The sequence below is a fragment of the Oryctolagus cuniculus genome, chromosome 17, assembly GCF_051225735.1.
Source record: "Oryctolagus cuniculus isolate XC-2025 breed Fujian yellow rabbit chromosome 17, ASM5122573v1, whole genome shotgun sequence".
In the NCBI taxonomy this organism is placed as follows: Eukaryota; Metazoa; Chordata; class Mammalia; order Lagomorpha; family Leporidae; genus Oryctolagus; species Oryctolagus cuniculus.
In genome coordinates this window covers 38,117,327-38,130,860 of record NC_142883.1, presented here as the reverse complement: position 1 = coordinate 38,130,860, position 13,534 = coordinate 38,117,327, and the positions used below count along the sequence as shown (strand labels likewise).

The 13,534-nt window shown below is 43.8% G+C and overlaps 1 protein-coding gene and 1 long non-coding RNA gene across 7 annotated transcripts in view; one reads left to right on the top strand and one right to left on the bottom strand.

Moving 5' to 3' along the window:
• The window catches only part of TADA2A (transcriptional adaptor 2A), a 56,655-nt gene that overhangs the window by 17,504 nt on the left and 25,617 nt on the right, over positions 1-13,534 (bottom strand). For all 6 annotated transcript variants that reach the window (XM_002719249.6, XM_051824704.3, XM_089317375.1 and 3 more), the window contains 2 exons: positions 12,604-12,692; positions 10,224-10,296 (listed from right to left, as the gene is read on the bottom strand). In XM_002719249.6, the coding sequence (XP_002719295.1) occupies positions 10,224-10,296; positions 12,604-12,692 (162 nt within the window). The remainder of the gene's footprint in view (positions 1-10,223; positions 10,297-12,603; positions 12,693-13,534) is intronic.
• LOC103351525 (uncharacterized) lies at positions 7,814-9,309 on the top strand. Its single transcript, XR_011383563.2, has 2 exons — positions 7,814-7,890; positions 9,111-9,309. It is a non-coding gene; the product is annotated as an uncharacterized LOC103351525 (long non-coding RNA).

Here is a 13,534-nt window from a genome sequence, read left to right as displayed (position 1 = left end):
GTCTTACTAACTCCACTCTGGCCTTACTCCAGTTCCCTCCCTCCAGATGGTATCAGAGTCATACTTTAAAGCACAATAGCACAATTTTATGGTGTAATTCCCCTACTTATACATAATTCTTCAGTGGCTTCCCATCCACTTGCAGAAATTCAACCTCTGACAAGAACCTTTATCTTCTTGATTCTGCCTGCCTCTGCAGTCTCATTCCTACCACTTCCATGTATGCACCATGCACACAAAACAACCTTCTCACGATCACACAGCTAAGAAAAAGTGAAAATCCAAACCCAGGCAGCTTGGCTCCGAGCCTTGAGTAGGAAAGACTCTGAAATTGTCCAACATGTGTACTTTCTTTGAACTAGTCCTATATCTTAAACTTGGCTTCACTGAAAATGAAATGTATACTTAAAAAAAAAAAACACTTCAGAAACAAAAAACTCCCACAGGTTTTTAATATTTGGAAAACCTCTAAGGTTAAGATATGAATACCAATTATTAACAACTCTAGAAGAAACTATGAGTAATGTGTAACATAGCACTATGCTATGTTAAACCATTCTTCTCACTGATGGATTTTGAAGGCATCTTAAGATTTTTTGATGTCAGTAGATTATGGAACTATCTTAACAATTTGTTAATGCCATAAGCTTGTACAAGTTGAGACTTTGGATTTTTGCTTTAATTACTGCCTGTATTTGCAGAAGAAAGAGGCTCTAGGGCACAACACACTGACCTACCATGTGTCCTTTGAAAAACAAAAAAAACATAATTCAAAGGTTAGGTAATTATGTCTAACACCACACTGGCTTTGCAGCAAAGACTATGTGTGAGACTTTCTTCTTTCATGTTATAGGCTCATCCTAAACAGCCGAATGCCACTAAGCCTCAAGCCTCTGGAATATTGGTGTACTCAGACAGTACAACCCCATTCCTCATGCAGTGAGTACGAGGGCACTCAAGTTCAAGTACAGACTTGAGGGGCAATGATCAGCACAGACCTACAAGCTCTGCTAGAGCAAGTCTGAAACTCTGTTTTTAAATAAAATGTCATTTAGAACAGGTGAGTCAGATCTGCTCCAGCTGATCCTCTTTTCTGTACTCTGGCCCCAGCTATCTTTCCCAATAGTAGTCCCTGAGGATACCTCTAATGGAAGTTTGACACACTCCCCTCTGCTAGAACTAGATGTTAGTGCAGGAAAAAAAGTAGGACAATGAAGTAATAGAACAGAACACAAGAGGAAAACAAACACAAGTGGTTGAGCAATGTGCAATCCTGAAGCACTGTCAATGCAGCAGCCCTGGCTAGACAACAGAAATGACTTCTGGATACTGCATACCGACTCACGCTGTGCATCTCGTGGCTTCCGCCTGCCCTCGGGCTGATCGTACATTCAAAGGTTCAATACCAAAATCTGGCGTGCTGAGCTATGAGCGGCTGCGCTACACATGTCCGGAACTTCAAACACTGTCAGATGTCCAGGAATACTTTATCCAGACTGGCCTCCCTTAGCTCTGAGATATTTTAGGTTATTTTATAGCCTAAATCTTAGCTGGATCATCTGCGAAGGTGAGTGAATACAATTTGTTATAAAGTTTAATTATAAAAAACTACCTACCATGGATTCTTTTTATTTCTAACAAGTTCAAAGATTTAAACATTGGTTCATTTTTCTTTTTTTTTTTTTAAGATTTTATTTTATTTTGGCTGGTGCCATGGCTCACTAGGCTAATCCTCCGCCTTGCAGCGCCGGCACACCAGGTTCTAGTCCTGGTCGGGGCGCCGGATTCTGTCCCGGTTGCCCCTCTTCCAGGCCAGCTCTCTGCTGTGGCCAGGGAGTGCAGTGGAGGATGGCCCAGGTGCTTGGGCCCTGCACCCCATGGGAGACCAGGAGAAGCACCTGGCTCCTGCCATCAGATCAGCGCGGTGCGCCGGCCGCAGCGGCCATCGGAGGGTGAACCAATGGCAAAAGGAAGACCTTTCTCTCTGTCTCTCTCTCTCACTGTCCACTCTGCCTGTCAAAATAAATAAATAAATATGTAAATAAAAATAAAAAAAAAGATTTTATTTTATTTATTTGAGAGGTAGTTACAGAAAGTGAGAGGCAGAGACAAAGAAAGGTCTTCCTTCTATTGGTTCACTCCCCAGATGGATGAAATGGCCAGAGCTGCGCTGATCCGAAGCCAGGAGCCAGGTGCCTCCTCCCGGTCTCCCATGCGGATGCAGGGGCCCAAGGACTTGGGCCTTTCCCAGGCCAAGCAGAGAGCTGGACTGGAAGAGGGGTAGCCAGGACTAGGGGTAGCCAGCCCATATGGGATGCTGGCGCCACAGACAGAGGATTTACCTACTGCGTCACGGAGCCGGCCCGGTTCATTTTTCTATCATAACTGTCTACAAATGAAAAGTAATTCCGTACTGTAAAGTCCAAGATTTAAAGCAATGGTTTTCAAACTCTTTTTTAAGGTATAGACTTCTTCATACAAGTGACACCTTCCTTGGTTTTTAGGGCTGTTCCACATGGAAGTCCAGAAACTACAGGATGCTCCATGGCCTGCCGTTGCTGCTCTGGGAGAACAGGCTTCAGAGCGCCCTGCTGGTGGAGACGCATTGCATGTGGCTATCTGGTAGGACAGGCATGCAGGGAGAGGGAGGAAAGGAAGGGTCTCTGGCATGCTGGTGTTAGAGGGCACTCTGTCCTTAATGAAAAAGGAAGAATTATGAAGTCAATAGTGGAAGCCAGAAAGGGGAACAAACATAGCAACAGCTGAAGTATACTGAGTTCTGATGTTTCAGGCTCCCTATGTGCTTTATCTCATTTATCTACCCAATACGATGAGTGCAAAAGCAGTGTCCTCAGGCCAGCACTGTGGTACAGTGGATTAAGCAGCTGCCACAGTGCCAGCATTTCACATGAGCACCGGTTTGTGTGGTTCATGTCCCAGCTGCTCCACTTCAGATCAAACTCCCTGCTAATGTGCCTGTGAAAGTGGCGGAAGATAGCCCAAATACTTGGGCCCCTGACACTCACATGGGAAATCCAGATGAAACTTCTGGCTCTTGGCTTTGGCCTTGTCCAGCCTCAGCTGTTGCAGTCATCTAGAGAAATGCACCAGTGGATGGAAGATCTCTCTCTCTATGACTCTGACTTTCAAATTAAAAAAAAAAAAAAAAAAAAAAAAAAAACACTTAAAAAAAAAATGTACAGGCCAACTTTGTGGCATAGGAGGTTAAGCTGCCTGTGACACCAGCATCCCATATGGGCATTGGTTCTTGTCCTGGCTGCTCCATTTCTGGTATTGCTCCCTGCTAATGCACCTGAGACAGCACTGGAAGATATCCCAAGTGCTTGGGTCTTTGCACCCATGTGCCAGACCTGGAAGAAGCTCCTGCTCCTAGCTTTGGCCTGGCACAGCCCCAACTGCTGTGGCCATTTGGGGAGTAAACCAGTGCATGAAAGATCTGTGTCTGTCTGTCTCTCTCTCTGTAACTGTCTTTCAAATAAATAAATCTTAAAAAAAAAGTAAAAAAAAGAAAAAAGAAATGTCTTAAAGATCCAGTGAAAATTACTGCTAATTTTGACAAAACATTTCTGTAATTCTTTGTAAGGTACTGACTTTACCACATTGTTTTCTGAGATGTGCGTGGGATTGGCTTAATTAAAAAAGAAAAAAAAAATCCCTAGAGATGATGTTACCTCCCTCAAAGAAAAAAAACTATTAATAATTACCACTGATAAACAGCTTTACTGCTCAGAATTTCAGTCACTTAAATTTGTGCAAGTGTCTCCGGAGAACAAAACCAAACCAAATGGGAAGAGAACTGGAATTCTCCCAGTTAAAAACTCATATTGGAAGCCATCTCTTTTCTTTATAAGGCACACTTAGCTCCAAATGATTACAAGATCTTAAAACTGCATAAATAACCCAGGGAGGGCCAGAGCAGAACAGAAACAACAAGGCAGACACCTACTACAAGCCACTGAAGCTCCAGACACACTGGCAAAGAAAGAACCAGAGACCATCAAACAAGCACACCAAATCTAACCACCACTACAAGGCCTCTGAGATCTCAGCTCTGGGGGAAGAACAGGCTCTCTGTGATTACACTGGTGACGGATAACGTTTCCAAACGGCTAGCCTTAAAATATTTCAAGAAGTGGGCAGAAGTCAGAGGCAAGCTCCTTCCCACTGCAGTATATTTCTAACATTGTTCAAAATAGCTGGCAACATGTTTCTGTTTTCTTGACAGAAGGCACTTACTGCTTGCTTGGCAAGAAAACCGACTCAAAAGCCTTAACTGAAGGGAAACCAATCAAAATCCTTCCTGCACCTGCATAAGGACAAACTCAGGTACATCCCTGAAGTAAAGCTTTTTAAGTTATTTCCCCCTAAGCTCTTGATCAAGGTACACACAAATAAAGAATTATTTATTTATTTGAAAGTCAAAGTTACAGAGAGGCAAGAGTAGAGGTAGAGAGAGAGGTCTTCCATCCATTGGTTCACTCCCCAAATGGCTGCAATGGCTGAAGCTGGGCCGATCTGAAGCCAGCAGCCAGGAGCTTCTTTCAGGTCTCCCATATGGGTGCAGAGGCCCAAGGACTTAGGCCATCTTCTACTTCTTTCCCAGGCCATAGCAAAAAGCTGGATCGAAAGCAAAGCAGGGAGCCGGCTAATCCTCCGCCTAGTGGTGCTGGCACCCAGGGTTCTAGTCCTGGTCGGGGCGCCGGATTCTGTCCCAGTTGCCCCTCTTCCAGGCCAGCTCTCTGCTGTGGCCAGGGAGTGCAGTGGAGGATGGCCCAAGTCCTTGGGCCCTGCACCCCATGGGAGACCAGGAGAAGCACCTGGCTCCTGCCTTTGGATCAGCACGGTGCGCTGGCCACAGCGTGCCAGCTGTGGCGGCCATTGGAGGGTGAACCAACGGCAAAGGAAGACCTTTCTCTCTGTCTCTCTCTCTCTCACTGTCCACTCTGCCTGTCAAAAAAATAAAAAAAAAAGAAAGCAAAGCAGGGGCCAGCGCTGTGGCGCAGTGGGTTAACACTCTGGCCTGAAGCGCCAGCATCCCATATGAGCGCCGGTTCGAGTCCCGGCTGCTCCTCTTCCAATCCAGCTCTCTGCTGTGACCTGGGAAAGCAGTAGAAGACAGCCCAAGTCTTTGGGCCCCTGCACCCACATGGGAGACCCAGAAGAAGCTCCTGGCTTCGGATCAGCGCAGCTCCAGCCATTGAGGCCATCTGGGGAGTGAACCAGCAGATGGAAGACCTTTCTCTCTGTCTCTACCTCTCTCTGTAACTCTTTCAAATAAATAAAATAAATCTTAAAAAAAAAAAAAAAAAGGTAAAGCAGATGGGACCGAACCTGTGCCCATATAGGATGCTGGCATTGCAGGCAGCGGCTTTAACCACTATGCCACAGCACTGGTACCCACGCAAATAATTTTGCTAAAGGGAAGAAGATAATGTATCCTAATGGTTAAATCCAGCAATTGGGAAGCCCTAAGCAAATTACTTAACTTCTGTGTGAATTTCTCTAAATGTAAAATGGGAAAATATCTATTCTTACTTCTCAAAAATGTGGTGAGGCTATAGAAAACAAATGTGAAACCTCACACGAAAAAAACAGGAGTAAAAATTCAAGAATTCAGGGCCAGCATTGTGGCATATCAGGTTAAGTGGCTGTCTGTGTAACTGGCATCCCATATGGGTACTGGTTTGAGTCCTGGATGTTCCATTTCTCATCCAGCTCCCTTCTAATACACCTGGAAAAGCAGAAGACGACCCAAGTTCTTGGACTCCTGCCACTGAGACTCAGATGAAGCTCATGGTTCCTGGCTTCAGCCTGCCCCTGCTGTTGTGGCCACTTGGGGAGTGATCCAACAGATGGAGGATCTGTCACTCCTTCTCTTTATAACTCTGCCTTCCAAATGAATAAATCTTTTTTTTTTTTTCAAGATTACAGAGACAGTAAATATTATATAGTACTAAGAACATGGACTCAGGCCGGCATTGTGGTGTAGCAGGTTAAGCCTCTGCCTGCATCACATTTGGGCACCAGTTCAAGTCCTGGCTGCTCCACTTCCAATCCAGCTCCCTGCTAATGCACCTGGGAAAGCAATAGAAGATGGTCCAAGTTCTTGGGCCCCTGCACTCATGTGGGAGATACAGAAGAAGCTCCTAGCTCTTGGCCAAGCACACACTGTTATGGCCATCTGGGGACTGAATCAGCAGATGGAAGATCTCATCTCTCCCTCTCTCTGTAACTGTTTCAAATGAATAAATAAAACTAAAAAAAAAAAAAAAAAAAAAGGACTCTAGGGATGGCTCTGCCAGTTGCGTGCTATGTGATCCTTCCACATCTGCATTTTCTCATCTGTAAAATGGGAATAAAAATGGGACAACAGGGACAGGGATTGTGGTGCAGCAGGTAAGCCTCCACCTGCGATGTAGGAATCCCTTATGGGCACTAGCTCCAGTCCATGATGCTACACTTCTAATCCAGCTCCCTACTAATGTGCCTGAGAAAGACACTTCAAATACTTGGAACCCTGCAACACACATGGGAAACCAGGGAGAAGTTCCAGACTCCTGACTTTGGCCTGGCCTGGCCCTGGCTGTTGCCACCATTTTGGGAGTGAACCTATCTCTTGTCTCTCCCTCTCTCTCTCTTTCACATAAACAAATTAAAAAAAAAAAAAAAAAAAAAAAAAAAAAAAAACAAAAACAAAAACAAAAAGCACACAATTCAGGGTTGTGTGAAGATTAAATGACTCTACATACATGAAGGACTTGTAATGGTACTTGGAATGATGCTTTCTGTATTATTTATTACCACTGAAAGATTTATGTCTAATGTGTCCTATATCAAGATAAAGGAAAGAGCACTGACAACAACTGAACACACAGGAGACCAGGCTCAACCTCTGATCTACTAACTGGTAAAGGCCATAAAGGGTTGAGGACGCAGGCCAAAGAAAAATGAGCAGGACCCGAAAAATGGATGGGACCCATGCCTATCAGAGAAATACTGCTGATATTAGCTTTCCAAATAGCAGGAAAGTGAACTGTACTACTGTGTGACCCTGAAAGGTGCTGGAAACTCATAGCAGGGGTTTGTAAAGCCTTTTGCTGGCCTTGATCCTGGGAAAATGACTAGAAGATGCTACAATCAGAATTATAGGACCCTGAGACACTCAGAATGAGTAGTCCATAAATTTAGGAGAGATTTTGACAGATCAAAAGAGTAAGGGAAGAGCTGTGAAGAGGAGTAGTTAACTGGGCACGTGCATGGATATCTCAAAATATTCCACGAGAGTTTAAAGCTGTGAGCCCTCTGCCTCTCTCTTTCCAAACTAACAGTTTCTGCATATTTTAATAAGGTACCATTAAGGGATCTCAGAACTACCTAATTTTCTTCCTTGGACAATGCATAACTTGCAGTAGTTTTTCTGTGCCCATTCTGAAAGCCTTCTGGCATGGCTGGAATGCAATTAGTTATCCATCCATTGTATCCCAAGCCTCTGATAATGCAAGCCAATTTTATTAGGTAAATTCCATGAATCAAAGCAAAAATCTTTGGGAAAGGAAAAGGGCTTGGTGGCATCAGCCAGTATTTTAGACGGGTTCTGAATACAAAATCCAGACAAGCAGTCTGCTTCCTTCCAGCAGCTCTAAGTGAGGAAACATAAAAGGAATGTTGTTACTGCTCAGTAATATTACGAGTATAATGGTCTGATGGAATGACAATAACACCAGTCTCCACTATTTACTACCCTTCCTTGAAGACATTTTCATTCTCTGACTAATCAGTGTCACTCTTTCTTTACTGGCAGGGGACAAAAAGAAACAGCAACCAAGACTCCAAGAACCTGCTCGAGACCAGAGTGACTCAGAAACAAGGGTGAGGTTGAGCAAGCGTCCTGATGTCTACAAATTCTGTGCCCCTCTCTATTCCAAGTTTTTTGTTTTTTTTTTTTTTAAGATTTATTTATTTATTTGAAAGGCAGAGTTACAGAGAGGCAGAGGCAGAAAGAGAGAGGGCTTCCATCTGCTGCTTCACTCCCCAGATGGCCACAACTGATAGAGCTACACCAATCTGAAGCCAGGAGCTTTTTCTGGGTCTCCCACAGGGGTACAGGGACTCAAGCTCTTGGGCTATCTTCTACTACTTTCTCAGGCCATAGCAGAGAGCTGGATCAAAAGTGGAGCAGCCAGGACTTGAACCAGTGCCAATATGGGATGTCAGCACTGCAGGCGGCGATTTTATCTGTTATGCCACAGCGACGGCCTCCCAAGTATGTTTAACAGCTCCTTCTCATTCCTTTCTGAGCCTCCTTGGACACCTAGGCCCCTTCACGGAGTGTTCTGGAGAGACTGCTCAGGGGCAACAGGTGCCAGGACACTGGTTGTGCTGCCAAGAGTCACGAGAGCACAGAGCCATCAACAAGGCATCTCTTGAGGCACCAGCAAGTCATCCCTTTCATCTGCAGTGCTGGCAGACCTCTTTAAAATGTTACCACCATGTTAAAAGCACCCATCTACACATCTTATATATACTTCACAGGGATCCTTACGCACACTGCGTCCAAGCTACCTATGTGGAAGGATTAATATGGATGTTCTCGTTCTAGAGCAAAAGCTTTACAAGGTTGTAGAAACTGTAGAGGCCAGCACCGCGGCTCACTAGGCTAATCCTCCGCCTGCGGCACCGGCACACCGGGTTCTAGTCCCAGTCAGGGTGCCGGATTCTGTCCCACTTGCCCCTCTTCCAGGCCAGCTCTCTGCTATGGCACGGGAGTGCAGTGGAGGATGGCCCAAGTCCTTGGGCCCTGCACCTGCACGGGAGACCAGGAGGAAGCACCTGGCTCCTGGCTTCGGATCAACGCCATGCGCCGGCTGGTGCGGCCACAGCGGCCATTGGAGGGTGAACCAACAGCAAAGGAAGACCTTTCTGTCTCTCTCTAACTGTCCACTCTGCCTGTCCAAAAAAAAAAAAAAAAAAAAAAAAAAAACTGTAGAAAGTACCAATAACTAAAATATGTCACAGGTTTGAAAAGCTAAAATTACTGATCAATTAACTGCCTCTTTGTGATTGCCCCTTCTGTCCCCACTTAATTACAGAAAGGACCACAAGTCACCAGAAGAAATTACAAATCCTGCTCCTACAAAGAAGAACAAAATTAAATATCAACCATTACTACAGTTTTCTTCATGCTGAATCATACGAATGAAGACCTTGGATTAGGGCCTACAGAAGTGATTCAGCAAGTCACTTACATAGTTGAATCATTACTGACATTAAAGATGTTGACTTTCAAAAGTTTAGTATTTCTGAAGAGTACCTAAAAGGATGACACTTATGAAGCTGCTCTTTTTGCAAAGAATAGTCTGGTAAGAAAGACACAAGTCAGGAAACAGTAACGTTTTAATTAACGCTGGTGTGTATGAAGATAAATATTGAATGGCAACCTGCACACCACCTTAAAGGGAATAACATAAGAGGTGAAAACAGACAACATGAGTCACTGGAGATGAAAAGAGAGATTGACATGGTAGACTGAACAGATACAATGGATCTAGTGAATGCTGAAGTCGTTTGCTTTCAAGCTTTCCTCTTTTAGTTCTATCTGCGTCACTTTGACTTTCCTTCAATTTGTGTGGGAGAAAAGAGGAGGAATGAAATTTTGCAAAGAAAACTGCTCAAGAAGTGCATAGAGAAAAAAATTCTCAAGGTGAAATTTTTCCAAAGACTCTTAGTCCCAGAAACAGGGTAACAAACACCCACACAGCTTCTCTATGAACAGAAAAGAATCAAATTCCCCTTGGAGTGATGAAGTGCCAATTAATGCAACATGAAAACTTAACTTGCAATTCAACAAGTATACTACATTTAGTTACCAGCAGTTGTTACTGAAGCCTCAAGGTCTTCACACAAATTCCTTTCCTTCTAAAGAAAGAAAGCAAGTGAGCGCCATTTAACCCATGACCTTAGGGCAGGCTCACCCCAAACAAAAAGGCCAATGCCTGGGGTAGCACCAACTGCTATTATCTAATCAACATTCTCACCATTATCACAACTCACTCAGTGTGGTAGAAACCCAACATACCGTAGGTTCAGCATCTTAACTCCCATAAAGGCAGAAGACACATTATATTCATTCCTGCATTCCTAGAATCCAACAGTGTTGTCACACAGTTTACATTCAATAAACATTTGATAAAATAAAATGTTACCATGTAAAATGTCCGAGTCATCTTCAACAAAATCAATGTCTCTCAAGTCCCATTCTGCATAATTGTCAAACTCCTGTTAAGGGGAAAAAAAAAAATCTGGACTCCAAATTCATCAGTGAAGATTAATGGCTTATAGTAGCCATGCTTTAAAACTAAACAGAAAATACACAAGCAAACACATTTAAAAAAAAAATCTAGATGGAGGGCCAGCACTGGGGCATAGTGGGTTAAGCTTCTGCCTATAATGCCAGCATCCTATATGGGCACCAGTTCGAGTACCAGCTGCTCCACTTCCAATCCAGCTCCCTGCTGGTACACCTGGAAAGGCAGTATAAGATGTCCCAAGTGCTTGGTCTCCTGCACCCACATGGGAGACCCGGAAGAAGCTTCAGTCTGATCCAGTCCTGGCTGTTGCTACAATTTAGGGAGTGAACCAGTGGACAGAGATGGATTTCTTTCTATCTCTCCCTCTAACTCCGCCTTTCAAATAAAATAAATAAATCTTAAAAAAAAAAAAAGAGAGAGAGATAAAAGGATACTGCCATAAGTAATAGGAAATCGAGGAAAATCTGAGGGGCTTTCAAGTAGTACTGACAACAAAAAATGAGAATAGTTATAAATTCAAGAAAGAAGTGAAACTTATTGCTCTAAAAATTAAAAACAGTCTGCTCATTTCCAAGATAATCTAACCTTTATTTTGGCCTACAAGTGTTTAGGTAAGAAGTTTGCACAATTTCATTTATTTTGTATTATCTGAGAGCCGTAGTGAATAACATTGTTTATATAATTCAACAGGTATGTCCGTTCACATCCTTTTTTAAAGATTTATTTTACTTATTTGAAAGGCAGAGTTACACACACACACACACACACACACACACAGAGAGAGAGAGAGAGAGAGGGAGAGGGAGAGGGAGGGAGATACACATATATAGAGAGAAAGATCATCCTTTGAGAGAGAGAGGGAGAGGGAGAGGGAGGGAGATACACATATATAGAGAGAAAGATCATCCTTTTGGTGGTTTACTTTCCAAATGGCTACAACGGCAAGGGCTGGGCCAGGCCTAAGCCAGGAGCTGGAGCTGCTTCTGGGTCTCCCACGCCGGTGCAGGAACTCGAGCACTTGCATCATCTTCTGCTGCTTTCCCAGGCACATTAGAAGGGTGCTGGATAGGAAGCAGAGCATTCAGGAGTAGAACTGGCACCCATACGGAATGTAGGCACTGCAGATGGCAGCTTAACCCGTTACACCACAGCACTGGCCCCTCATATTCTCTTTAATAAGTAGAGTTCATGAGGTCAGTGTCTATGGTACAGTCCTGATATCACTTTCCATGAACAAAATACTGACTTGTGTATGTGGCCAGCAAAACTGTTAAACTCTGAAGTTATTTCCAGGAACATTGCAGTTGTGGATTGGATTAGATGATAAATCAAGATTTGTGACTATATTCGCATGATTTTTAATTCCACGGCTGGAAGAACAGGCAGTTTTATACATATTCACTATTGTGTATGCAGAGTAGGAGTCAGCAAACTACTATGCAGCTCATTACCTCTTTTTACATATAAAGTTTTTTTTTCTTTTTTCTTTTTGACAGGCAGAGTTAGACAGTGAGAGTGAGAGAGAGAGAGAGAGAGAGAGAGAGAGAGAGAGTTATAGACAGTGAAATAAAGACAGAGAGAAAGATCTTCCTTCTGTTGGTTCACCCCCCTAATGGCTGCCACAGCCGGAGCTGCGCCGATCTGAAGCCAGGAGCCAGGTTCTTCCCGGTCTCCCATGTGGGTGCAGGGACCCAAGCACTTGGGCCATCCTCCACTGCCCTCCCGGCCCACAGCAGAGAGCTGAACTGGAAGAGGAGCAACCGGGACTAGTACCTGGCGCCCCAACCGGGACTAGAACCGGGGGTGCCGGCGCCGCAGGCGGAGGATTAGCCAAGTGAGCCACAGCACTGGCCACATATAAAGTTTACTGGAACACAATATTATCCACACTGCTTATGCACAGTGACAGCAAAGTTCAGTTGCAACGGAAACTAAGACCTGAAAAACCTAAAATATTTACTATCTGGCCTATAACAGGAAAAGTTTGCCAACTCCTAATACAGTACAACCTTGAAACCTGCTAGTATGACATGAGAAATACTGCAGAAAACTCCATACATTCAAAGGAACAATGAGCCAGAACCAATACAATTTAAAACTTTTACTGTTCTACTAGTGCAAATGTTTACAAATGAGAAAAAGAACTCAAATGGAAGAAACTGTGTCTTCCTAAGAGCTTGACAAATGAACTGTTTTACACATCTCTTTCAGGCGGTATGGATTCCATAGGCAAGAGCTCCAGCACACATCAAAAACAAAACCAGGCGTTTCCTACCTCAATGAAATCTGCTCGAGCTGGCATGTATCCTGCCATGTCCCGAGAAAGCAAGGAGTCAAAGGTGGGTCGAGGCGGGTCATCTGCAGCTGGAAGATTCAGAGTTTGTCTCATTGACTAACAGAGTACTGACAGGAAGAAGTGACACAAAACAGTCCTTATTTACACTCTGAGACACTTTTGTATGGACAAAGACAGTATCTGAGAGAATAAATAAATTAAAAAAATAAAGGGAAAAATGAAAAAGATAATAAAGCACTATGGAAACTAGCTGATTCCTCAGACTAGGAAATAGGACTTACGGAACCCTCTGAATAAAAATGGGAAAACTTCCTCTGATTCTACTTTCCTAAAATGAATGGACACAAGATCCTTGTCAGCTTCAGATCCCTTACCCCTTGGTGTCAATCTCAATTTAAGAGCCTCATCAACTGAGAAGCCAAAAAACCCACTTGATCTGGAGGTTGGCTGGAATGGAGTACCAGCTCTGCCACCCAACAGTACCATGATCTTGCACAAATTATTTAATCATTCTGAATCTGAATTTTTCCTGTGTAAAACGAAAACACTTGCCCTGGTCATCTCACTGGGCTATAGCTGGGAACAAATGGCCCAATAGATTTGAGAAGAGTGCTATCCAAGTAGGCAGTATCCTCTGCCTCTGAGCTAGCCAGGTACACAACTAAGTCTATGGAGTCTGAGGAAGGGAAGGGAGATGTGAAAACATTCATATCTCATGACTTGTGCTCTGGGAGTCATTCAGGAAAGATGCACATTTGTAATTCATCATGTTTTGAGATGGTTTATAAAGACCCACTAGTCCCACAGGTCTGTGAGATTAAAAGTCTGACATCATTGCTAAAACCAAGTGAACAAAAATGATAAACTGCTCCTTGAACTTGACACTAAGGCAATTAGTAATCACCCAAGC